Raw genomic sequence first — 25,387 nt, 5'->3', positions numbered from 1 at the left:
TATACTACACCTCCATATAGTACACTTGTAATATACTACACCTCCATATAGTACACTTGTAATATACTACTCCCCCATATATCACACACCCTGCTCTCCCATATCACACACACTACACCCCCATATGTCACATACCCTGCTCTCCATACAGCCTGCACCCCCATATCACACACGCTACACCCCCATATCTCACATACCCTGCTCCCCATACAACCTGCACTCCCATATCTCACAAACCCTGCTCCCCATACAGCCTGCACCCCCCAGATCACACACTACACCCCGATATGTCACACACCATGCCCACACATGTCACCCTGCCTGTACCCCAACTTACCCCTCTCAAACACTCTGCACCCGTTCACATCCTTCTGTCAGTCTGCAGCCCTCATATGCCACTCACTCTGTAGCGCCCTTCCCCCTCTCATGTCCCCTCTTTTCTTTTTACCAGTCATCATGTGTCCAAATCTCTTTTAGGATTCAGTTCTCTTGCTTTCTGCCGGCCTCCTGTGTCTCCTCCCACACAGTCACATGGGCGTGACGTCATCGCAGGTCCTGCAGGATGGATTATTTCGTCTTCTGTGCAGCTCAGACACGGCTGGTGGCCTCTCCAGGTCAGGGGCCCCTCTGCTGACACTGGGCTCCCCTGACTCACAGGCCGGCCCCCTGACGGTCGCATTGTCGGCCACTACACTGCAGCACTTAATAGTGGCCCGGCAGCCGGCTCTGCAGAGCGGCTCCCGGGCCCCTATAACCCTGCTGGCCCGATCGCAGTGGTGACCTCTGCGACCGCGGTCGTTACGCCCCTGACCCCATGTACTACACCACTATATACTACACCACTATATATACAACACCATATACTACACCTGTAAAACTATACCACTACACCCCCAGTATTAGTCACCAGTCCCGCCTCCCCCATTGGTCCCCTCCTCAGCTTATTAGTCAATACTTACCTCTCCCTTGTTATCGTCCCCGTCCTCAGGCACCCTCCGTACAGGCCCCCCGCTGAGCTCCTCTTATACGGGCCCTGGGTGTGCTGATGCTGTTCTGCGAGGGGCCCCCGCCGCTGCTTCTCTCCGTGAAGGCCCCCGCTGCGCTGCTCCTTCTGCCGGGTGGGAACTTTTGAAATGACACACGCAGCGCAGTACTGACAACATCAGAGCGCGCGCGTGTGTCACTGACAAAGTGCCGGCAGGGAACAGAGCAGAGACTCCTGCGTTCCGCTGCCTGCACTTACAGTGCGGACCTGCAGGATTTCTCCCTGAAAGACAGGCGGGCCGGTCACAGAGAGTAGGCGGGCCGGATGTGGCCCGCGGGCCGCCCCTTGCCCAGGTCTGGTCTACACCCATTCAAGTCCCCTTGAATATGTGCGCACGCTGCGGATTTACCACGGATTTTGCTGCAGATTTGCTGCAGGAAATGTGTCTAACATTGCTGCAGACATTCCCCAGCAAAACCTATGGGTTTTAAAAAATGCTGTGCGCACACTGCGTTTTTTTATACCTGCGTATTTACCCGCGTATTTTCCGCTGCGGAATTAATGAGCATGTCATTTCTTTTCTGCAGGTACCTGCAGTTTTTGCCATAGATAATGGTAAAAATCCGCAATGACCAACCTGCAGAAAAACCGTGGTAAAACCACATGCGGATTTTGTTGTGGTTTTTGTGCGGATTTTTACTGCGGGTGCGGGATTCTTTCAGAGGGTCCAGATTTTCCCTAAGAAAAAGTCACTTTCTAGTGCGCACATGGCCTTAATGTTCTTTGTACTCCAACCACATGTATATCTGGACACCAAGGCGGAGTCTGATGAAAACAATGAGAAAGTTCTGCCTTCCGAGAGGCTTCTGCAGCACCTGAGAGATTTGCCAACTGTCCTGGGAGACCTCACAAGCAAGACTCGGGTGTGTGTGCAGCCGGTATCAGACACCAGTCTTATTTTAGTGAACAAGACTGGGGATGATCTAGCACTTACACGTAGATATTGCGTCACCAACCCGTTTACCGTTCCATGCAGAAGTGAATGGAGCCGGGATACCACTTTACTCATCATATTCGTCCTTATGGAGCAACTAAAATTTCTGGCATGTTTTACGAAATTGAACTAATTCTGCTTGGCCTGAAGAAAAGCCTTTATTAACAACAAATGAATGACAAATCTTATTGACATCCAGCTAAAAGCACGTAAGGACACGCACACGCACACTGTGGTTTTTGTGTTCTGCTTCTTCTGTCTATGCCTAATCTTTTTCCTTGTATTCATGTTTCCCATGTGTTTTTTTTATATGTTCTTGTGCTTTTTATTGTTTACTTCACATATATAGTTATGGTCACAAGATTTGAGTGACCTTCATTTTGTGTTTTGCAAGGTCTTCTGCTTCAAATATCTTTAAATCTTTAGTGAGATATTTCTATGGGTACTGAAGAACAATTAGCATTTCAGAAGTTTTTAGACTTTTATTGACAAATGCATCAAGTTTGTGCCAAGACTCATTTACGTTGAAGCCCTGATCTCCTATTCTGCAGCCAAAATACAGGTTGTAGACTTTCCTTATCATGGTAGTCGAGTTCCGCCTTTGGGACACAAGTGTCTTCTCCGCCTGTGTAGCAAAAACGATCCACTTTGTTAGTGTAAGAACGAGGTAATTCTGGAAAAAACATGTAGAAACATGACAATGTGCTAAGAATTCCTAAAACTGTATACCTCGCACAGAGAGCATTTATAAAAGTAGGTGATACAACTCTAATTAGGATTGTCATAGGAGTGAGTTGGTGTTTTTTGATTGGTCACCCTAAATTGATAGAATATTGAAGGCTCAATAGACTAAATAAATAATGTAATAGACTAGTTGCTAACAATGCAATGATGATGAAATAATAAGCATGCATTTTTTCTAGTAGCCTGCATGAAAGGTGCATTATATTCATTTTCATCACCACGAAATTAGTTAAGTTGAACAGTTTTTGTCTTTGAACCTATTTGGCTGTAGAATAGTGCTCTCCATGGACCTGAGATCTGGGGAGTTTCCTGGCCATGGATGAAAAAGTATATTTTGTATACTAAGGCTGTTTTCACATTGCATTCTGATGTCCTGTCTGGGCTTCTGTCCTAAACCCCCCCCCCCAAAACGGGTTTTGAACGCATGCGCCGATGAGGCCATTGACTATAATGGTACAGACTGAGTCACCGTGTGCTCTGTCATACACCATTTTTGGGAGTATACGCATACTGCTGGCGGACACTCAGACGCAGTCTACTACATCTGGGTGTCCACCTCCAGAAAGTGTATATTCCCGAAAATGGTGCACTACAGAGCACACGGTGACTCCGTCTGTACCATTATAGTCAATGGCCCCGTCGGCTCATGCGTCTGAAACCCTTTTTGTGGGGTATTCGGACAGAAGCCCTGACTGGACCTCTAAATGGAGATCTCAACGCAGTGTGAAAGCAGCCTAAGCTTCTTTATCACTTTTGTCTTATGACCTTGTCTCCTGTTGGAAAAAGCATAGTTCATCATCAACGTTCTCCTAGATGGTTGAAAGCAGTTGCTCTTGGAGGATGGTTAGATCCTATTCTTTATTCCTGGTAGTGAATAAATGGTCTCAGGACACTTTGCTGTTGGTATGACTTGGGGGACTCATGGTAGTGCTCACCTTTTTCTTCTCCAAACAATAATTCCCTACAGATGTCCCTAGCAATCTGAAGGAGGCTTCATCTGAGAAAATAACTTTGCAGGTAGTACAGAGATTGGGCTGCAGAGCACTGGGGTAAAGTCAGATTGTTTGGAACATCTCGAAGAATGTTTGAAGAGGTGAGGCCTACCTTGAATCCTGTGTTCTGGGTCAACGCTGTTGAGTCTTTTACTATAGGCTTGATGTATTTGTCAAAAGTGTAAAAACTTATGAAATGCTCTGACAAAAAGATCAAACAATCTTGAAGCCACAAACTTTGTGAAAATCAAAATTTAGGTCCGTGTCAAAACTTTTGGCCCATGACTGTATATGTATTATACGTGTATCTCTTCATGTGCCCTGACTTCCTTTTGATAAAGTAAGTAGTAGGAGTCACTTTACATATCCACAAACTCTATCTGTTCCATGTTCAATAAATAAACCTCAGCCAATAAACTCTTTTCATAAAGCTGTAGACCACTTATGGTATGTAGAAGATATTGATGTGCCCTTCATATACTTTTAGAGCTTCAACATTCTACAGTTTTCCACTTTTCACTTTAATAACCTGTATAGTACAAGTCCTTGGCACCATTAGCCACCAAATTCTAAATGTACCAAGTGAGTGATGTATCAAATGACTAGATGGTCAACATTTTAAAGGGAACCTGTGACCTAGAATATGCGTTCTGACCTATCAGCAGACGCATGTGTGCCCTAATTACACCTCCCTACCCATCGCTGTGCTGTAAAATTGTATAATATGAAGGTAATAAACGTTTTATTACCTTCATATTTCCTATGTAAATAGCGTATTTGGTCCCATGGGCGGCGCCTTGCCCTATGGACGTCTGCATACTTTACGTGGTATCACGCCCCTGTGGGCGTGATACCATGGAGTAACATGAGCGACGTCCCCGTCACTCCTTCTATCCTGTGCGCATTGCGGCAGGCTTCTTTTCCAGGTGTTCACTCGCCGGCTTCAGACGTGCCCTGCAGTATACAGGCGTCCATAGGGAAAGGCGGGCTTTGCACGTTGCGACATCGCAAGCCGATGCTGCAATGTTGCACGCGATAGTCCCAGCCCCGTCGCAGCAGCGATATCTTGTGATTCCTGGCGTAGCGAACATTATCGCTACGCCAGCTTCACATGCGCTCACCTGTCCTGCGATGTCGCTCTGGCCGGCGTCCCGCCTCCTTCCTAAGGGGGCGGGTTGTACAACGTCAGAGCGACGTCACACGGCAGGCGGCCAATCAAAGCGGAGGGGCGGAGATGAGCAGGATGTAAACATCCCGCCCACCTTCTTCCTTCCGTATAGCCGCCGGCGGCAGGTAAGGAGATGTTCCTCGCTCCTGCGGCTTCACTCACAACGATGTGTGCTGCCGCAGGAACGAGGAACAACATCGTACCTGTCGCGGCAGCGTAATTATGAAAAAGTCGGACACTGCACCGATGATACGATAACGACGCTTTTGCGCTCGTTAATCGTATCATCTAGGATTTACACACTACGATGTCGAAAGTGATGCTGGATGTGCGTCACTTTCGATTTGATCCCACCGACATCGCACGTGCGATGTTGCAACGTGCAAAGCCACCCAAAGGCGCCGCCCATGGGACCAAATACCCTGCTATTTACATAGGAAATATGAAGGTAATAAAACGTTTTTTTATTACTTTCATATTATACAATTTTACAGCACAAGGATGGGTAGGGAGGTGTAATTAGGGCACACATGCATCTGCTGATAGGTTAGAACGCATATTCTAGGTGACAGGTTCTCTTTAACATAATCCCATGTAATCTCTTTATTACTAAGGAAGCCCTAGAACATCTGAATCGTTCTAAGTTGATAAATTAAAGGCAGTGATGTAACTGGAATTTGATTAGCCACAGTGCAAAGTTTGGGACTATTCCTTCCCCCCCTGCCCCCCACCCCCCCACACACACACACACACACACACCCCCACACACCCACACACCCATATTGGTAAGATGTGTGGTCCTAGTGGTGTTCCAAATCTTATAAAATAGGTACAAGGCACTCTCAGGGGTTAATGTCCATGCAATTTTATTCCAATGCAGTTTTAAACATGCGATGTTTCGGCCACGTAATTGTCTTCATCAGACAACTTGTATTATTAAATGGCCAGAGTGACTGCAGAGGCAGCAGTATCATATACAGCATAGTGATGGATACCGCTGCCTCTGCAGTCACTCTGGCCATTTAATAATACAAGTTGTCTCATGAAGACAATTACGTGGCCGAATCATTGCATGTTTAAAACTGTATTGGAATAAAATTGCATGAACATTAACCCCTGAGAGTGCCTTGTCCCTATCTTATTGAGGTGCACTTGTTGGTTTCCACACCAAACATCAAATATCTTCCACTATTGTGGCTGTGCCTTATCCCGTTATAACTAGGTCTTATAAAGATCTACGCATTGTCCCCCTCCCTGTTCCTAATGTAGTAATGTCCTCCATCCTGTGCTGATGTCCACCATATCCTGGGCCTCTTCCTGGTATATATGTCCCCATCCTGGTATGTATATCCCTATCCTGGTATATACTGTATGTCCCCCATCCTGGTATATATATCCTTTATCCTGGGCCCCTCCCTGGTATATACAGTCCCTTTTACAGTCTCTAACGCATAAAAAAATGTTAAACATTCTTCTCACCTCCCACATCTGCCACCACATTCGTTATGCCCCTGGTTAAAGGCTAGATGATCTAAAAGGAACAATAGCGCCCTTCTGTCCCACTAAAATCCATGTTACTCTAGTGTGCAAATTAGATTGTAGCCTTCTACTGTTGGGACTGTCAAAGTGCACCTTGAAAATTTATGTAGCCCAATAATTTTTGGAACTGTTAAGGATTCCAGGTCAGAGGTGAATTTTTCCCCATAAATTTTTAAGATAAGCCAAATAGCCATTATAAGAGTTTGAAAATTAAATACTTAAATGTTATTAGCAATGGGCATCTGACTTTTTTTTTTCTTAATCTGTATTTGGCCAGGTGGTGCTTTTGCATGCGAAATCTGTAATTCTTCAAGTATATAGGTCAAACTTTTCAGCAGAAATCTGTGCTTTTTTTTTTTTTTGTATTTTTGTAGTTTTCCAGGTCCGGTCCCCAGAGCTCTTCTAAAGTCAGGTCAAAGGGGCTGGTTAGTATATTTCCTCCTTTCTTGTTCATAATAAGATTGTCTTTAGTTAAACTTTAGTTGACATTTCAACAACCTAAGGGGAAAATTAACCCACCGCCATTGAGTAAGCAAACAGTGCCTCCAGCATGGAGCAATTTACCCTTATCTGTTGTTGTCTTGTATGTTCCAACCCTTCTTCTGTTTGTCAGCACCAGATGTCTTTGCTCGAAGGACAGTCTCTGGGGAGCGATTCACTGTGGCTGTGGAAACTGCTCTTGATTAATTCCTAGGTCTGTCCTCATGCAAGTCTCCGTGTCTACAACTTCCTCCATGTGGTTTTGTGTTTCATGTGGCTCTGTATGTGTTCTTCCTGCATTATAACAAAAACACACACATACACACACACGACACGTTAATGAGAAACCGCTCTAAGTTGATGGATCGCTCTCACAAATATTATGGGCTTTCTGTTGGATGACAAGGCTTGGTCTAGCATCCACCATGGGACCATGCACATTGTTACAGTTTGACTTTCAGCTTCCATTTTTTGCATTGAGCATAAACTAGAAATATTGGAAAATAGGCAGCAAAATTCTAGTTTGCACCCCACAGCCCAACAGAACCCTCGACTATGCTTCTGAGCCACGTTTCAGGCCAATAGGGCAATCTGACGTCCACTATAGCTTTTACTAACCCACAATTGCCCTCCACAGCTTCTTCCCAGTTTTGAGCTCCCCAAGCTTAGTCCTAGCTGCATTCACAAATCAATTCAACCATCCAACCATTCAAGAAACACTTTTTTTTTTTGTTCTCCGTTGTCATTCAGTATCCCCTTTTTCTCACCTCCGGCACCAGAGAATCCTGACAGTGTGCAATGCGTGCGCTGTGAGCATTCAGACGTCTGCACTCACATAGATTACAAACCTGGACAACTCTTTAATGGTCCTAACATAAATACAAATGTAGTAACGCTTGTCAGGTTGCACAACATTTCAGTAACATAGCTATGCATCACATAATCTTACAAATTATGGATTTTTACATGTGCACAGGAACAGAACCAATAACCGTATGTGAATAAATCACCAGAACAATCAGCAGTACAGGAATACATCAACATAAGCACTGAAATACATCACCAGAACCACAAGTAGTACATGAATACATTACCAAATTTAGTACAGCAATCAACTGCAGTGTCAATTAAATCGCATATATAATTGTATCGCAAGTGTGTCCGTAACATAAGGAGATTCTGGAAGTTGTTGTTACCAGCTATAAGACTGCAGATCATTCAGGAGCCACAGTACTGATGAGATGTAGTTAGTATCCCAAATATACATTTACATCCAAGTAAATGGTTGAGTGTGTTCCACAGATAAGAATACAACCTGCATAGAGACATGGATCCGTTTTTAAAATGGATGTGTTTATGGCTCAATTGAACTGTATGGGTCTGAACACACACAAAAAATAAAAATGTTCAGTGCGCAGAAGTGTCACACGAATATGTGCATATAGCCTATGCTACAGTAGTAACCGGTTAAATGGCAGCCTACTTCCCACATGGTACAGCTCTCGGCTCCAATTCAAGAAAGACATCGATATATTGGAGCAAGTCCAGAAATGAGCAACAAAGATGGTAGAAGGTGTGCAAACCATATCATATGAAGACCGGCTAAGAGAACTAGGAATGTTAAGTCTCCTCTCAGCCTTCTCTTTTGCAAAGTAAATAGCGGTCTACAAATTTCTGGAAGTCACAGTGCAGAGGGAACTACCTTATTCTAATTAGCACAAGGAAGTACAAAAATGAGATAAAATTAAAGAGTTATAGATTAAACATTAGGAAAAACTTTGACAGTGAAGGCAGTCAGAGAATGGAACAGGCGACCACTGGAAATCTTCAAGCAGAAGCTGGATAATAAACATTATAGCTGGGATGATTTGGGAAAACCTGCACTCTGAGTTGGACCCAATGGTCCTCGAGGTCCCTTCCAACTCTTCCATGCTATGATTCTTTGATGGATCACTGTTGGAAAACCGCTAGCTCAGCATCCACTTCCTGACACCCATTAGGCCTTGTGGATCAAGACAACTGAACAGCTGTTCCCTCTTAGGTCAGTGCTCTGTTTTACAGGCAACATTTTTGCCTTAGCTACTCACATGCCTTTTCTTCTCCCAACAAATAATCCACTACTCCAAATCGGCAATCTTCAAATTGTTCACCAGGGGCCAGTTGCTAGTACTTGTGACAATGACCATAGTTTCGCCCTACCAAACTTCCTTAATTCTTACGCTTCCACTGGATCTCTCTACTAACATGGTGAAGCATGTCTAAATTATCACTACCTACTCACAAGTAAATCAGTTATTTCAGCTGATCATATTAGTGGCCGTTATTAAAGGATACCTTAAACTGTTACCTAAACAAATGGATCCTATTTTTTCAAAGAGGAAAAATAGCATGTGGAACCTCTCCTTGGGGTGTACGGAGGTGGTCAGGCGTCGCTTTTTCCCTTGTTGAAGATGTAGCACCCCACGGGGCAGGTGGTTAACCTACTCATTGCCGGGCCATTGAGGGTCGGGTCAGGCAAAGTCACGGGTGGCCTTGCCCGACTCCGTTGCCCCGAGGCGTACAGGAAAAGAAGGGGAAAGCGGGGTGATGGGGAACAGTTTGTTGTGACACCACCTGTGGTATGCGGCCGGGGATTAGCTACCACTGCAGAATTCCTCGCCGGGGCAGGTGTTACGGCAGCCAGGATGGTGTTGCTCCCCACAGGTGGAGCAGGCCCCTGGTGGATAACGAGGAAATGGCAGTCCCGTGGGAGCGCTGAAGCGCGGGGCTAATCAGTCTAAATCGGCAACTGCAGTTCCATGTTCTTTTACTCACGGATTTAAAACTGCACTCAGGTGCTGCTCTCTGCCGTCGTGGGCTCCGGTCAATCCCAAGCAAGTAAGTGGGCCACCACCGGTGTTTGAAGAGAGAGAGAAAATGTCATTTTCCTAGGATGTCCCCCTCAGCAGTTAGGTGCCCTGGCTGAGCTCCCGCTCCAAGCCCCGGGCCTAGCAAAGTCCAAGAGTTCCAGAGATGTCTTGTCAGAACGATATGTCCCGACTTGACTGAGGTGTGTGTGTGTGTGTGTGTGTGTGTGTGTGTGTGTATTGCACCTCCTTCTACCCCCAGTGGAACCTGCGCCCCAGGTGGCTGGCTTCAGTTATCGGGGAAGTCCCATGCATTGTGATGGCCACCCCCCTGCCTACCCTGAGCCATCCCACCCTGTGTGAAGGCTCCTAAGCCGTATGTAGAGTGTGAATGTGGAACACCAGTGATTCCCCCCCCCCTTGCCGGAGATGGATACCGCACTTTAATTGAGGTGCAGTACCCTGTGGCCACCAGAGCCTCTGGGGCGCCACAAAGACACCACTTGTATAAGTGTAATGTTTTATGTCTGCAATGTTTGCCAATGATTTCAACATGCCCTATCCTCCTGTGGGCTGTAGTTCCTGTTAGTCAGGTATGACAGGGTTTACTGTAGCAGCAGTACATGGTGGGGAAGAGTGTTAGAGACCAGGAAGGTCATTTAGGGTACCTTCACACTTTAGCGATGCAGCAGCGATCCGACCAGCGATCTGACCTTACTTTTTCAAGAACAGTTAGAGGTGCTTCACACACAGTGAGCTCGCTGCCGAGATCGCTGCTGAGTCACGCTTTTTGTGACGCAGCAGTGACCTCATTAGCGATCTCGCTGTGTGTGACACTGAGCAGCGATCTGGCCCCTGCTGCGAGATCGCTGCTCGTTACACACAGCCCTGGTTCGTTTTCTTCATAGGCGCTCTCCCACTGTGACACACAGATTGCTGTGTGTGACAGCGAGAGAGCGACAAATTAAGCGAGCAGGGAGCAGGAGCCGGCGTCTGGCAGCTGCGGAGGCTGGTAACTAAGATAAACATCGGGTAACCAAGGTGGTTACCCGATATTTACCTTAGTTACCAGCCTCCGCAGCTCTCACGCTGCCTGTGCTGCCGGCTCCGGCTCTCTGCACATGTAGCTGCTGTACACATCGGGTTAATTAACCCGATGTGTACTGTAGCTAGGAGAGCAAGGAGCCAGCGCTAAGCAGTGTGCGCGGCTCCCTGCTCTCTGCACATGTAGCTGCATTACACATCGAGTTAATTAACCCGATGTGTACTGTAGCTAGGAGAGCAAGGAGCCAGCGCTCAGTGTGCGCGGCTCCCTGCTCCCTGCACACACAGCTAAGCGGTGTGTGCTGGTAACTAATGTAAACATCGGGTAACCATACCCGATGTTTACCTTAGTTACCAGTCTCCGGAGCTTCCAGACGGCGACTCCGTGCAAGCGCAGCGTCGCTTGCACGTCGCTGCTGGCTGGGGGCTGGTCACTGGTCGCTGGTGAGATCTGCCTGTTTGACAGCTCACCAGCGACCGTGTAGCGATGCAGCAGCGATCCTGACCAGGTCAGATCGCTGGTCGGATCGCTGCTGCATCGCTAAAGTGTGAAGGTACCCTTAGAGAGTAGTTGATGAACCATAAAGGAATAAGGACACCATCAGAAGAATGAAAACAACTTTGTGTGTGTGAGAGAAGAACAAGGGAACAAGTGTCACCAAGGAATCTAAGGTGGCCGCAGTTTCATGAAAGCAGGTGAATGGGTGGTACTTTAGGACTTAATTAGCTGTAATACAGCAGTAGTGTGCTTTGTTCTGGAGAAGGAAACATGTGCTCCATATCTCCCATTTAATACAACAGTCACCAACTCCTATGGATTTCACTGGAGAGTTTACCATGCACACCATTCCTCTGTGACAATACAGTTGAGACTGCCGGAGTCAATTATTATTTTTTTTTTTTTTAAAAAAGGACACCCTACTGGAAATTTGCTGTTGGCAAATCAATGAAATCCACTTGATAACAAATCAATCATAGCTGTCATGGCTCCGTTATGTACAGAATCCATGAACAGAGCCTTATGGGGGTACAGTAGCACCCAAAAGTTTAGCATTTTTTTTTAACGTGTGATTACACAGGTAAAACCCACATTACATAATGGTGCAAGTCAGGAACACTTGATGTGGACTTTTATTAAAATTTAAGTCGTTTTTGTTTTGTGTTTTTTTTGTTTTTGTTTTTTTCCTTGTTTTTTGATCATTCCTGCTATTTTTACACTATTGTTTTTCTCCTCACCCTTCCAGGATTCATATCATAAGTTTTGAAATAATAAATATAAATATATATATATATGTATGTATGTATGTATGTATGTAATATATATATATATATATATATATATATATATATATATATATATATATATATATATATATATATATATATATATTATATATATGTATAAATATCTGTATGTGTGACGCCAGGGGTCACAGGTCACAACACCACACGCACCCCACATTCCCTGCAGGAACACCAAAGTCAAAACATAAAACCTTGTTGCCTTCCTCTAGGGCAGGGGTCAGGAACCTTTTTGGCTAAGAGAGCCGTAAACGCCACATATTTTGAAATATAATTCCGCGAGAGCCGTACAATATGTTTAAAGGGCCATTGACAGATCAATCGCTCCAATGTTCACTTAGTACAGCAAGGAATGCTCCTCCCTGCTGTATAAAGCCACAACTGGACTGAAACAATGGTAATTAGCTGTAAAAAAATCAAATAAATAACTTACATTGTGAACTTGCGATGCATGACATCAGTCCAGCAGTCTGGCTTCTTCTTTTTCCTGCGCATGACTGGAAGCTGGCATTCTTCCCACCTGATGTTGAGAGAATGCCAGCTTTGAGGCATTGCTTCATTCGTGCATATAAAAGGCAGGCAAAAGGGGGGAGGGAGCACGCTGGACAACGGCACCGTTTCACACCACTAGGGGTGCTTCCACGGGTCCGTCACACACACTACACCCCCATATGTCACACATCCTGCTCCCCATACAGCCTGCACCCCCCATATCACACACCCTGCTCCCCATACAGCCTGCACCCCCATATCACACACACTACACCCCCATATCTTACACACCCTACACACCCATATGTCACACACCCTGCTCCATATACAGCCTGCACCCCCTATATCACACACACTACACCCCCATATGTCACACACCCTGCTCCCCATACAGCCTGCATCCCCCATAACACACACTACACCCGCATATCTCACACACCCTGCTCCCCATACAGCCTGCACCCCCCATATCACATACACACTACACCCCCATATGTCACACATCCTGCTCCCCATACAGCCTGCACCCCCCATATCACACACACTACACCCCCATATCCCACACACCCTGACCCACATACCTCACCCTGCATGTAATCCAATTTACCCCTCTCAAAAACTCTGCACCCCTTCACATGCTTCTGTCACAGTCTGCAGCCCTCATATGCCCCTCACCCTGCACTGCCCAGGACAGAGTACAGTACACTATAGCCCTGGGCGACACACTTACATGGCAGGCCAGCGAGCAGCACACAACGAGCCAGTGAGCAATACGTGACAGGCCTGTGAACCTCACATCATAGGCCACCAAGCTGCAGGTCTGCAACCCCTGGTCTACACAGACTACCTTACTCTACAAGTGCCCCTGCCCCATAGAGGTCAATAGGTATGGTTTGTTGGACAGCCATGCTCCCATAGGGTGTTCCACACATGGTGAGGGTTATCGCTCACTTGTGAGGTGAGTACCCCGCTTGTGACAGGACACAATACGCAGTGACGGGCAGGCGGCCAAAAAACATGCATTGCCAGCGCCGATCAAACTGTGCACTGCACTACAGTACACGCAGCCTGAAGCTGGCGGCCTCCGTCACCAGGCGCCATTGTGAAGTCTCGCGAGACCCTGAGTCAGCGGCCGGCGTCCACCATTGTTGTGCTGCTGTTCTGTGGAGAGACCGGCCATGCTGCGGCTCCGCTGTAAGACCCGGGAGGGCACCCACCTGCTGCAGGGGCTGTGTGACGCCTCCAGTGTCCGGGAGCTGCAGGCCCAGATAGCGGGGGTGACGGGCATCTCGGGGCCGGCCGGCGGGTGGCGGCAGCCACAAAATAATTTTAAACAGCAGGCAGTGCAGGAGAGGCGGGGGGCGGCCCCCCCACCCCTCCACCGGCCAGCCCACCGGGAGAAGTCCCGCCCCTCCCGCCTGTCAGTCCGGGCCTGATAGCGTGCACCGCGGCCTGATGGAGCGTGGTGCATGCATCCTTCCCATAGACAGGTAGGAGCCCTGTCTGCGAGCCAGATACGGCCATCAAAAGAGCCATATCTGGCTCGCGAGCCATAGGTTCCCGACCCCTGCTCTAGGGGCTGATGTCAACACCAGGGGGTGGGCCAGGCGGTTGGCTCCACCCACCGAGGAGTTCACAGCTCTGGAGGCGGGAAAACCAGGCAGTTTAGCTCAGGCAGAGCTTGAGTGAAGAGAGATAGAGTTTGAAGTAGAAGGAGTAAACAGTGAAGTAGAAGGAAGAAAGTGAGAGTAGTGACAGAGAAAAGTGACAGCAAGAAGCCTGAAGTTGGTCCGGGTGTGTGCCCCGGACTGAGACAGCAAGGTTGGCAGACGGCGGTGACCGTCTGCAGGAGAGATTGCTCGGAGGTTGCCGAAAGGACCGTGGGCGGGTGGTGACCCGGCTGTACCGGAGCGGTATACAAAGAACAGTCTGCACCAGGGCAGGGGCCTTTCAGATCCCGGCAAGGCTAGGAGTCGCCATAATTTGCCAAATCCGTCAGTGAAGGGGACCACTGGGTCTCCCAACAACCAGTTTCCCAGGGCCAGCGCCTGCGGGCAAGAGAGGGGCTCCTCCGGCTCATATCCAGGTCGGGGAGCGGGTTACCGGTGGGAATCCATCGCTACCAAAGGACTATACATAGGTGCAGGGAAGAGACCGTCACCGCTAACTGCAGGGAACATCAGCACCGTAGCCGTCCGAGGGACCCGTCCAACCAGCCGTTTGTTTACCGAGAACTTTGTCATCATCCTTTGGCTGAGTGAGTACCTCCGTGCCGTGCGGCACAGCGCTGCCCCTGCGCCCCTGCACCTCCACAGGCCCCATAACCCGCCTGTCCACCATCCCAACCACATCACTGGGCCCCGGGACCACCAAACCCCCTATCCACGGAGGGGCAAATCAACAACTGGCTGCTCGATACCACCACTCCCGGGCTCCCCAGACAGAGCAGCGGTGGTGTCCACACAATCACCACAACCGTGGGTGGCGTCACGGACAATAAACTATCCCAACAACCAAACCCCTTTCACTCACGGGCGAGGAGCGCCGCTCGAGTCCCCGGGATCCGGCCCATCGCTCGAGCCACCAAGCAGCAGCAGGCCGCAGCAGCAGCGGCAGCCGGACCCGAGCAGTGGTAGAGCGCAGCGTCCCCTCCTCCGCCCGCGACAACTGTCAATGCCGTGAGAGGATAAATGCAATCCTGCCATTTATTTTTGGGCTCCATATTTACAGTATTGTGCAATAACAATAACCTGTAGAACTTTGTATGTATACAGTGTGTGTGTGTGTGTGTGTAATGTAATATATATATATATATATATATATATATTAATGTAATATATATATATTAATGTAATATATATATATATATATATATATATATGCATATATATATATATATGCATATATATATATATATATGCATACATACATACATGCATACACACACACACTTCACTCTTCACTCATTCCCTCATTTACCATTTTATTAAGAATACAAGAAACGAACAGCTTTGCCTTGGTCCAAAAAAATATTTTGAAAAAAACCCCACAAACCATATGGAGCATTGTTCTGACACTCTGTATTTATTGAAATCAATACATTTTTTTTAATTACTGGGTTAGTGATGGAGGTGTCTGATAGATGCCTCTCCATTACTAACCCCTGGGCTTGATTCCAGCTGACACTACAAAGCCAACATCAACTCCATAAGCTATTATTCTGATTGCCAAGCCACCAGGGTAACCGGGAAGAGGCGGGCAAATTGCCAGAATTGGCTCATCTAATGTGATGCACCACTTCTATGGCGGCTGCAGGTTGCAATTTTTAGGCTGGGAAGGAACTATTAACCATGGTCCTTCCCAGCCTGATAATATCAGCTCATGGCTGTCTGCTTTATCTTTGCTGGCTATCGAAAATGGGGGGACCCCACGTAGTTTTTTTTTTTTATTTGGTTAATAGCTTTAGTCCGTTTTTGTTAGCATATCTTTAACATGTAAAAAAGTATTAATTTCAGTATCATGCGGGGGGGTTTTTTTGTTTTTTTCTGGTACGTGTCACATGGATGGCACATGTACTGGAAACACAGGCACACGGAAGACATATACACACATATGGTGAAACCGTTATGCGCCACGAGCGTGTTTTGTTTTTTTTTGTTTACTGGACGTGTGATGGGGCCTTTGTTGGCACTTCTTCCTCTGCCGAGATAATCCATCCACCTCACAGGTGCAGCATATCAAGATGCTTATTAGAAAGCATGATTATTGCATAGGTGTGCCTTAGGCTGGCCACAATAAAAGGCTACTCTAAAATGTGCAGTTTTATCACATAACTACAGATGTGGGCAAGTTATGTTGGAAACATGTAATTGTCATGCTGAATGCAGTGATTGCCACCAGAGCTGTTGCCTGTGAATTGATTGTTGATTTCTCTACCATAAGCCATCTCCAAAGGAGTTTAAGAGAATTTTGGTAGTACATCCAACCCAGTCTCACACTCGCAGACCTAATGTAACTAAGCAGCCCAGGACCTCCACATCCAGCATCGTCCCCTCCCAAGCTCATCCGAGGACCGGACACCCGGACAGCGACTGCAATAATCTGTTGAATAACCAAAGAATTTCTGCAAAAAAACTGTCAGAAACATCTCAGGGAAGCTCATCTGCTGCTCGTCGTCCTCATCGGGATCTCCAATTGACTACACCATTCGTCCTAACCAACTTGAGAAGGCAAATGCTCACAATCTGTCATTTGGTGCATTGGAGAAGTGTTCTCTTCACAGATGAATCCCAGTTTTCACTGTACAGGGCAGATAGTCCAAGAGAAGGTCTGGCTCACCGAGGGGGTGCTCAGGGAAAAATTATACAATGCTTATAGAAAGATTCCGCGGCACTCAGAGGACAAGTCAAAAACAACAGAGTTGTGATGGAACGTATGTTTATTAAAGTAACGTTTCGGCTATTTTGCCTTCATCAAAAAACTATAAGTAGAGAAAAAACACATAAAAAGAATCAGTACCATAATTACAACTTCATTATAGTGTACATGAAACTGTATAGGAAATGAAAATGAAGCAAAATATATTCATAAGTAGAGGACATCAATGAACATTCTGTGTGAAAATATCAGAGAGAGGAGCCCATTAATGAATCCATAGGAGAGCAGTAGATCAAAATTCATGCAGCAATAGCAAAACTGATCAAAGACACAAGAAAAGGAAAATATAGATAATGGAATCTATTCGATATGAAAAACATGTTTCTGGGTGTTTTTTTCTGTGTTTTTTTCTCTACTTATAATTTTTTGATGAAGGCAAATAGCCGAAACGTTACTTTAATAAACATACTGTACAGGGCAGATGGCAAACTATGTGTATGGTGTCGTGTGGGTGAGCGGTTTGCTGATGTCACATTGTGAATGAAGTGGCCCATGGTGTTGATAGTTATGGTATGGGCTGGCCTATGTCATGGACAACGAACACAGGTGCATTTTATTGATGTCATTTCGAATGCACAGAGATAACATCACGAGATCCTGAGGCCATTGTTGTGCCTCATTCATGACCATCACCTCATGTTGCAGGCTGATAATGCACGGCCTCATGGTGCAAGGATCTGTACACAATTCCTGGAAGCTGAAAACATCCCAGTTCTTGCATGGCAGTATACTCACCGGACAGGTCACCCATTGAGCATGTTGGGACGCTCTGCTTCGGTATATACAACAGCGTGTTCAAGCCCCTGCCAATATCAAGCAACTTCACAGCCATTAAAGATGAGTGGACCAACAATCCACAGGTCACAATCACCAACCTGATCGACTCTGTGAAGTAGACGTGTTGTACTCCGTGAGACAAATGGTGGTCACACCAGATACTGACTGGTTTTCTGCCCCCCCCCCCCCCCCCATACCCCCGCCCCGGATCTCACAATGATGTAAAAACTGTACATATTAGAATGACCTTCTATTGTGGCCACCCTAAGACACACCTGTGGAATAATTATGCTGTCTAATCAGAATCTTGATATGTCACACCTGTGAGGTGGTTGGATTATGTCCACAAAGAAGCGCTCACTAACAGATGTAGACAAATTTGTGAACAATATTGGAGAGAAAAGGTCCTTTTGTGTCCATAGAAAAAGTCTTCGATCTCAGATCAACTTATGAGAAATGGGAGCAAAACCGAAAGTGTTGTGTTTTTTGTCTTTTTAAGCGTAAATATCATGAGGCCCCATAGCAGAGGTTATAGGTTGTAATTTGGCTCCACCAACCAGTGCCCCCCCCCCCCCCCCCCCCCAAGAAAAAAAAATAATACACTTCAGCTGGCTTATAGAAGAGCATATCTCACAAATGTCACCGCACCCATAAAATATGATGAGAATAAAGTGTAATTCCAAATGAAAAACAAAGTAAAATATTTTGAATTAAGAGGTATAATTTGCATACAGCAATGCGGATACAGGAATACAAGACTGGCAAGTAAAAATGAAATATAAAATAGATATTTTCAGTGATGTTGCAGATGGATACTCACAATACAAAAAAATGGAAGAAACAACAATAATTTAAAAATAGAAATTCGAATGGCGCAATAAAGTTTTTAAATTAAAATATAAATTATTTTTTTTATTCTATTTAAAAACGTTTCACTGCACCATCTGGAACATCACTGAAAATATCTATTTGATATTTAATTTTTACTTGTTAGTCTTGTCAGGGCATTACAAACATTACTGGTGTATGGGGCCCGGTGAAGAGAGGGACCCGGTCCGGTCAGGCTAATTATGTAGCTTTATTAAGCCCCGGGCTCGGTGCCCCTCTTCACCAGGCCTTAATCACAACTGTAGCAGAGGGGGCTGATCATGTCACTTGGGCCACTACACATGGCTAATTTGCATGCAAAGCTCTTCAGGCGCATAAAATGCAAATTAGTCATGCGGTGGAGCCAGGGGCAGAGCAAGGCGCGTCATGCCTCTTATACTCCTCTATCAGCATTGCTATATGCATATTGTACCTTTTTTTTTATTTAATTGATTTAACAAATATTTTATTTTGTTTCCCATTTCGACTTGCACTTTATTCTCTTGTGTTTTTCTTGGCTTAATGTTTTTCAGGCTCCCATGTGTTTTTTTTTTTTTTTTGCTCTTTATGCATTTATATGCTTGGTCCATAATATATGCTGCCAACAAAATTGCTCTCCCCGAATACAGCATGATGCCCTCATAGTTAATTCCTCGACAGTACTCTTTACACTCACATAGAGCACAAAAAGGGAGGTATCCAGCAACGGCCTCCAGGAATATCAAAATGTATTCAGTCCATTTAAAAAGCCATAATACAAATATGTATCAAGGGGATTCATATTGGTATGATGACCTTACTCTACCCCACTCAACATAATGGGATCCCCCCAACTGTGACCCTGCACAGTCCATCATACAATATAATTGGCCTACAAACCGTATAATGGCTCTCATACCTTTCCACACAGTATGATGGCCCCAACAAAACCCTCTACACTGTATAATGGCCCCCACTAGTTCTCCATACAGTATAATGGGGACCACATTGTTTTCCACACTGTATAATGGGCTCTACATTGCTGTCCATACAGTATGGGCTCCACATTCCCATCCATATAGAATAATGTACCCCACATTGTCATCCGTATAGTATAATGGGCCTAACCTTGTTTTCTATATAGTATAATAAAGTGCCCACATTGCCTTCCATATAATATAATGGTCCCCACATTGCTTTCCGTATAGTGTAATGGGTCCCCACACACTCCTCCATCTAATATAATGGGGCCCCACATTTCCTTCCATACAGTATATTGTACCCTACATAGTCCTCCATATAGTGTAATGGGTCACACGTCCGAGCTCAGATGAAGTAGGAGTTAATGATTGAGGCGGGAACGGGCTGCTCCCTCTTTCATTATTGCTTTCACCTGTATCACTATCTATGATGCCACTAGAGTTGAATGTACAATGCTGGGCTGTCTGCTGTCATTGGTGGTACACTACTGCATATGGCACCCTACCCACCACCCCATACAGTTATAAAAGCCTTTTGCCGGAATTTCAACTTGTGACTACAGGTATTATTATTATTATTATTTATTATTATAGCGCCATTTATTCCATGGCGCTTTACAAGTGAAAGAGGGTATACGTACAACAATCATTAACAGTACAAGACAGACTGGTATAGGAGGAGAGAGGACCCTGCCCGCGAGGGCTCACAGTCTACAGGGAATGGGTGATGGTACAATAGGTGAGGACAGAGCTGGTTGCGCAGTGGTCTACTGGCTGAGGGCTATTGTAGGTTGTAGGCTTGTTGGAAGAGGTGGGTCTTGAGGTTCCTCTTGAAGCTTTCCACGGTAGTGGAGAGTCTGATTTGCTGAGGTAGAGCGTTCCAGAGTATGGGGGATGCACGGGAGAAATCTTGTACACGATTGTGGGAAGAGGAAATAAGAGAGGAGCAGAGAAGGAGATCTTGTGAGGATCTAAGGTTGCGTGCAGGTAGGTACTGGGAGACTAGGTCACAGATGTAGGGAGGAGACAGGTTGTGCATGGCTTTGTATGTCATGGTTAATGTTTTGAACTGGAGTCGTTGGGCGATGGGAAGCCAGTGAAGGGATTGGCAGAGTGGCGAGGCTGGGGAGTAGCGAGGGGAGAGGTGGATTAAGCGGGCTGCAGAGTTTAGGATAGATTGGAGGGGTGCAAGAGTGTTGGAAGGGAGGCCAGAGAGCAGGAGGTTGCAGTAGTCGAGGCGGGAGATGATGAGGGCATGCACTAATGTTTTTGAGGATTCTTGGTTAAGAAATGCACGGATCCGGGAGATATTTTTGAGTTGTAATCGGCATGAGTTGAAGAGGGCTTGGATGTGTGGCTTGAAGGATAGAGCAGAGTCGAGGGTTACTCCAAGGCAACGAGCTTGTGAGACTGGGGTGAGTGAGCAACCATCAAGTTTGATGGAAAGGCTTGTTGGAGGAGGTGAGTGAGGAGGAGGAAAGACAATAAACTCTGTTTTGTCCATGTTAAGTTTTAGGAATCGTGCAGAGAAGAAGGATGAAATAGCAGACAAACATTGTGGTATTTTGGTTAGTAGAGAGGTAATGTCAGGTCCAGAGAGGTAGATCTGTGTTTCATCGGCATAGAGATGATACTGGAAGCCGTGGGACTCTATGAGCTGTCCCAAGCCGAAGGTATAGATGGAGAACAGCAGGGGTCCAAGAACTGAGCCTTGAGGGACACCGACAGATAGGGGGCGAGCTGAGGAAGTGGTGTGAGAATGGGAGACGCTGAAAGTTCGGTCGGTTAGGTATGAGGAGATCCAAGATAGGGCCAAGTCTGTGATGCCCAGAGATGAGAGAATCTGTAGTAGGAGGGAATGGTCTACTGTGTCGAAGGCAGAGGACAGGTCCAGGAGGAGGAGGATAGAGTAGTGTCGCTTGGCTTTGGCGGTTAGTAGATCATTGGTGACTTTGGTTAGGGCAGTTTCGGTATAATGATGTGGTCGGAAGCCAGATTGAAGCCGGTCAAAGAGGGAGCAGGAGGAGAGGTATGAGGACAATTCAAGATGGACATGCTGTTCCAGTAGTTTTGAGGCATAGGGGAGAAGGGATATGGGGCGATAGTTTGACACAGAGGATGGGTCAAGGGAGGGCTTTTTGAGGATGGGTGTAATAGAGGCATGTTTAAAGCATGAAGGGAATACACCACTTGCTAGTGATAGGTTGAAGAGATGGGTTAGGGCTGGGATGAGGACTGCGGTGATGTTGGGGATGAGGTGCGATGGGAGCGGGTCCAGTGCACAGGTGGTTAGATGTGATCTTGAGAGTAGAGTGGAGAGATTGTTTTCTGTCATGGTGGAGAAGCTGGATTTGGAGGAAGAGGGATGAGTAGCTATGATGAGGGGCTGTGGCGATTGTGGGCCAAAGCTTGCTCTGATGTTGTCAATCTTCCGCTTGAAGAAAGAGGCAAAGTCTTCAGCTGAGATGAGAGGAGAGGGAGGTGGTGCCGGAGGACGGAGGAGAGAATTGAAAGTGTTGAATAGCTGTTTAGGGTTGTGAGAGAAAGAAGATATGAGGGATGAGAAGTAGGTTTGTTTTGCAGCAGTGAGTGTGGACTTGAAAGTGGTGAGGGACTCTTTATATGCAATGAAGTGCTCAGTGGAATGAGACCTCTTCCATCTGCGCTCAGCAATTCTGGAAGCCCGTCTAAGTTCTTTAGTCTGCCTTGTGTGCCAGGGTTGCCTGTTGATTGTGCGGGTTTTGGTGTGTGTGAGGGGGGCAGCTGATTCGAGAGCTGCAGAGATTGTAGTGTTGTATAAAGTTGCTGCGGCATCTGCATCATGTAGAAATGCAATGTCTGTGAGGGGGAGAAGGGACTGAGAAAGGGCGTGTAAATCAATGTGTTTGATATTTCTGCGAGGGTATGAAAATTTGTGGAGGGGGGGGTTGCATACTTGGAGAAGAGAGGGAAGAGAATGTGAGTAGGTTGTGGTATGTGATATGCAGGTCTCCAGCCACATTTCGACTAGATATCCACAGCTTCGCTTAATACAAGTGAATGATTGAGGCTGTGCAAGTCTAGTTGGAATGTGGCTGGTAGTACATATATTGCAGATTTGCAGTCACATAAGCACACGGGCTTGCCTCCAGTGCCGAAGAATTCTCACCGCGCAGACTTTTGTGATAAGATTCAACTTCAGGATGTAAAATATAATTTCTCTATTCACTGACATCTATTTAACTAGGGTGTTCAAAACTTACAGTATTTTTCGGACTATAAGACGCACTGGACCATAAGACGCACCCTGGTTTTAGAGGAGGAAAATAAAATTTTAAGCAAAAAATTTGGTCATGACACACTGTTATGGGGCGAGGATCTGCTGCTGACACTGTTATGGGGGTAATGTCCCCAAATTCTCTACTAAGGTACCCCATCCTGGTAATGATCCTCCTGCCTTGTATATGATCCCCATCCCTGTATATATGTCCCCCATCCTGCTAAATACCCCCCATCCTGCTAAATACCCCCCCATCCTGCAATATATAGCTCCATCCTGCTCATAATATACCCCCATTCTGCTATATACCCCAATCCTGCTCATAATATACCCCCATCCTGCTATATACCCCAATCCTGCTCATAATATACCCCCATCCTGCTATATACCCCAATCCTGCTCATAATATACCCCCATCCTGCTATATACCCCAATCCTGCTCATAATATACCCCCATCCTGCTATATACCCCAATCCTGCTCATAATATACCTCCATCCTGCTATATACCCCATCCTGCTATATAGCCTGTATCCTATGGCACAGAAAAAAAAAAAAACGTTTATACTCCCCTTTCCTCACTCCCTGCAGCATCGATCATCTTCCTCTGTGTGAGCAGCAGCACCGCTGACCTCTGTGGAGCCGTTCCCTGCAGCATCACTTATCCTCTTGTCTGCCAGGTCGCTGATGTGTGTGGAGAGCGGGGCGCACAGTGATGACATCATCCCTGTGCTCACCGTTCTCTACACAGATCAGCTGGCCGGCAGACAGGAGGATATCGCGATGCTGCAGGGGTCGGTGAGTATACCGTACTTATTCACTGAATACAGCCACACATGATCACTCCAGGCTGTAGTTGCCAGGGGTGATCACGCGGGCAGGCTCTTTACTATGCATGCACCCCCCGCCCATCACCCCGCCCACCTATCAGCGCCGGCTTCAGCGCTGAGAGATGATGGGCGGGAGGATGGGCGTGCATATGAAATGATTAGGCCCACGTGGTCACGACAGGCGCTGCTGCAGCTTGCTCGTGACGCCGATGACCCGCTCCACCGCAGCACCCTCATTCTCCGCAGCCACATTCAGACTATAAGACGCACCACTTTCTCCCAACATTTGGGGGAAAAAAAGTGCGCCTTATAGTCTGAAAAATACGATTTACTGTTGCTGTATAACTTCTATTTCTAACAACTTTATTTTTGTTTTTGTTACTCCGGCAGAACTCAGAGGATGAATCCAAGTGGGTGGAGGAGCTCTTAAAGATGCACACCGCTCGTGTCCGAGACATCGAGCAGCTCACTGGACTAGATTTTTATCGGAAGACCAGCCGCAGCTACACAGAGATCCTGTCCCTGAAAACACACATGCATACATTTGAGAGCGAGATCTAATGCGCTCGGCTTATAGATGTCAGCTACTCCTTCAAGTGGTGTATATTTTTATATTGGTTTTATTTTATTTTTTTTTTTTGTATTTATTAATTTTTAAACCAGGACACTTAACTATATTAGTATTTTAATCCTCCGTGTCATGCACATGTCATTTGTCCAGTAATGTTGTTCTGTAGATGTCTGTGTTAGGAAGTCTTACGGCTGCAGCTATAGGCTCATAGACTAAGCTTGTTAATAGTGCTGCAGAATTTTTACTTGCACTGGGAATTTTTACTTTTCTAGTGCAGCGCTGATATATATTTGTAGACTATTTTTTTTCCTTTTTTTTTTTTTTTTTTTTTTTTTTTCGAATATGTAAAGTGACTTATATTAACTGGAAATTGTGACCAAACATATTTATGTTGTATGGCTTAATGGAACCTCATATAATAAACCACACAAATTCATTTTTAAGCCTGTTTGTTCCCTTTTTGTATACTTTACATCAGAAGAGCTGGGTAGTGATTTAAAAAGAAAAAAAAAAATCATGTTCAGAGATTTTTTTTCCAATTAGTCCAGGAAATAAAAATCTGCAAAAAAAATCCTAATCACAGATTCCTTAAAATTGATCTGGGAAATTTTGCATCTAACTTCAAGGTGAATCAATATACAGTCTTATACTTTGGGTTCTCCCAAGACCCCACTGCATAATAGACGTTCGTAAAATAAATATATTATGCTCTCTCACTGTTCATCTAATTTGGTGTCATGCGTTGTTCCGCCCCTCATTTGCCAACCTGATGCTACTTAGTTACTCAACCATAGCCGGGTGTCGACTGTTTTGTGCTCTCTGGTCATTGGTTTAGCAGGAGTTAATCCCTGCTGGCTGGTGAATGGCTGTTGGGGCCACAGGTTACTGACGTCGTACACAGCTGCCTCCGCCATATAAAAAAAGGTGAAACCTAGCTTCACATGCCGAATATAGCTCTAGCTTTGCTCCAGTGATGCCGGTCTGTGTGCGTGGTGATCCAGTGTTTGGTGTACTGTTGCATGCTATTTAGTGTGCAGTGGAAATATCCTTGTTTATTTCCTCATTGTACTTTAATTCTCCGTAAGAATGTATTGTCTTTTTC

The 25,387-nt window shown here is 45.9% G+C and overlaps 1 protein-coding gene and 1 long non-coding RNA gene across 9 annotated transcripts in view; one reads left to right on the top strand and one right to left on the bottom strand.

Annotated features, from left to right (window-relative positions):
- Positions 1-12,585, bottom strand: part of LOC142317029 (uncharacterized) — a 109,102-nt gene extending 96,517 nt beyond the window's left edge. Inside the window, exons 1-3 of one of the 2 annotated variants that reach the window (XR_012754658.1) lie at positions 12,528-12,585; positions 6,987-7,196; positions 2,219-2,652 (exon numbers count right to left, since the gene is read on the bottom strand). This is a non-coding gene — a long non-coding RNA (uncharacterized LOC142317029). Of the gene's footprint in view, positions 1-2,218; positions 2,653-6,986; positions 7,197-12,527 lie in introns of those variants that run through there. The other variant, XR_012754657.1, reaches the window with a different exon arrangement.
- ENPP2 (ectonucleotide pyrophosphatase/phosphodiesterase 2) overlaps positions 1-24,728 on the top strand; it is a 264,936-nt gene extending 240,208 nt beyond the window's left edge. For 5 of the 7 annotated variants that reach the window (XM_075352916.1, XM_075352917.1, XM_075352915.1 and 2 more), the window contains 2 exons: positions 6,797-6,847; positions 24,105-24,728. In XM_075352916.1, the coding sequence (XP_075209031.1) occupies positions 6,797-6,847; positions 24,105-24,275 (222 nt within the window). In that variant the 3' untranslated portion in view covers positions 24,276-24,728. The remainder of the gene's footprint in view (positions 1-6,796; positions 6,848-24,104) is intronic. The other 2 variants (XM_075352918.1, XM_075352921.1) reach the window with 1 other exon arrangement.
- Positions 24,729-25,387: the final 659 nt, after the last annotated feature.

Source organism: Anomaloglossus baeobatrachus, chromosome 6, assembly GCF_048569485.1.
Source record: "Anomaloglossus baeobatrachus isolate aAnoBae1 chromosome 6, aAnoBae1.hap1, whole genome shotgun sequence".
NCBI lineage: Eukaryota > Metazoa > Chordata > Amphibia > Anura > Aromobatidae > Anomaloglossus > Anomaloglossus baeobatrachus.
Note: the sequence above shows the minus strand (reverse complement) of the source record. Positions and strands in the feature narration are given on the sequence as shown.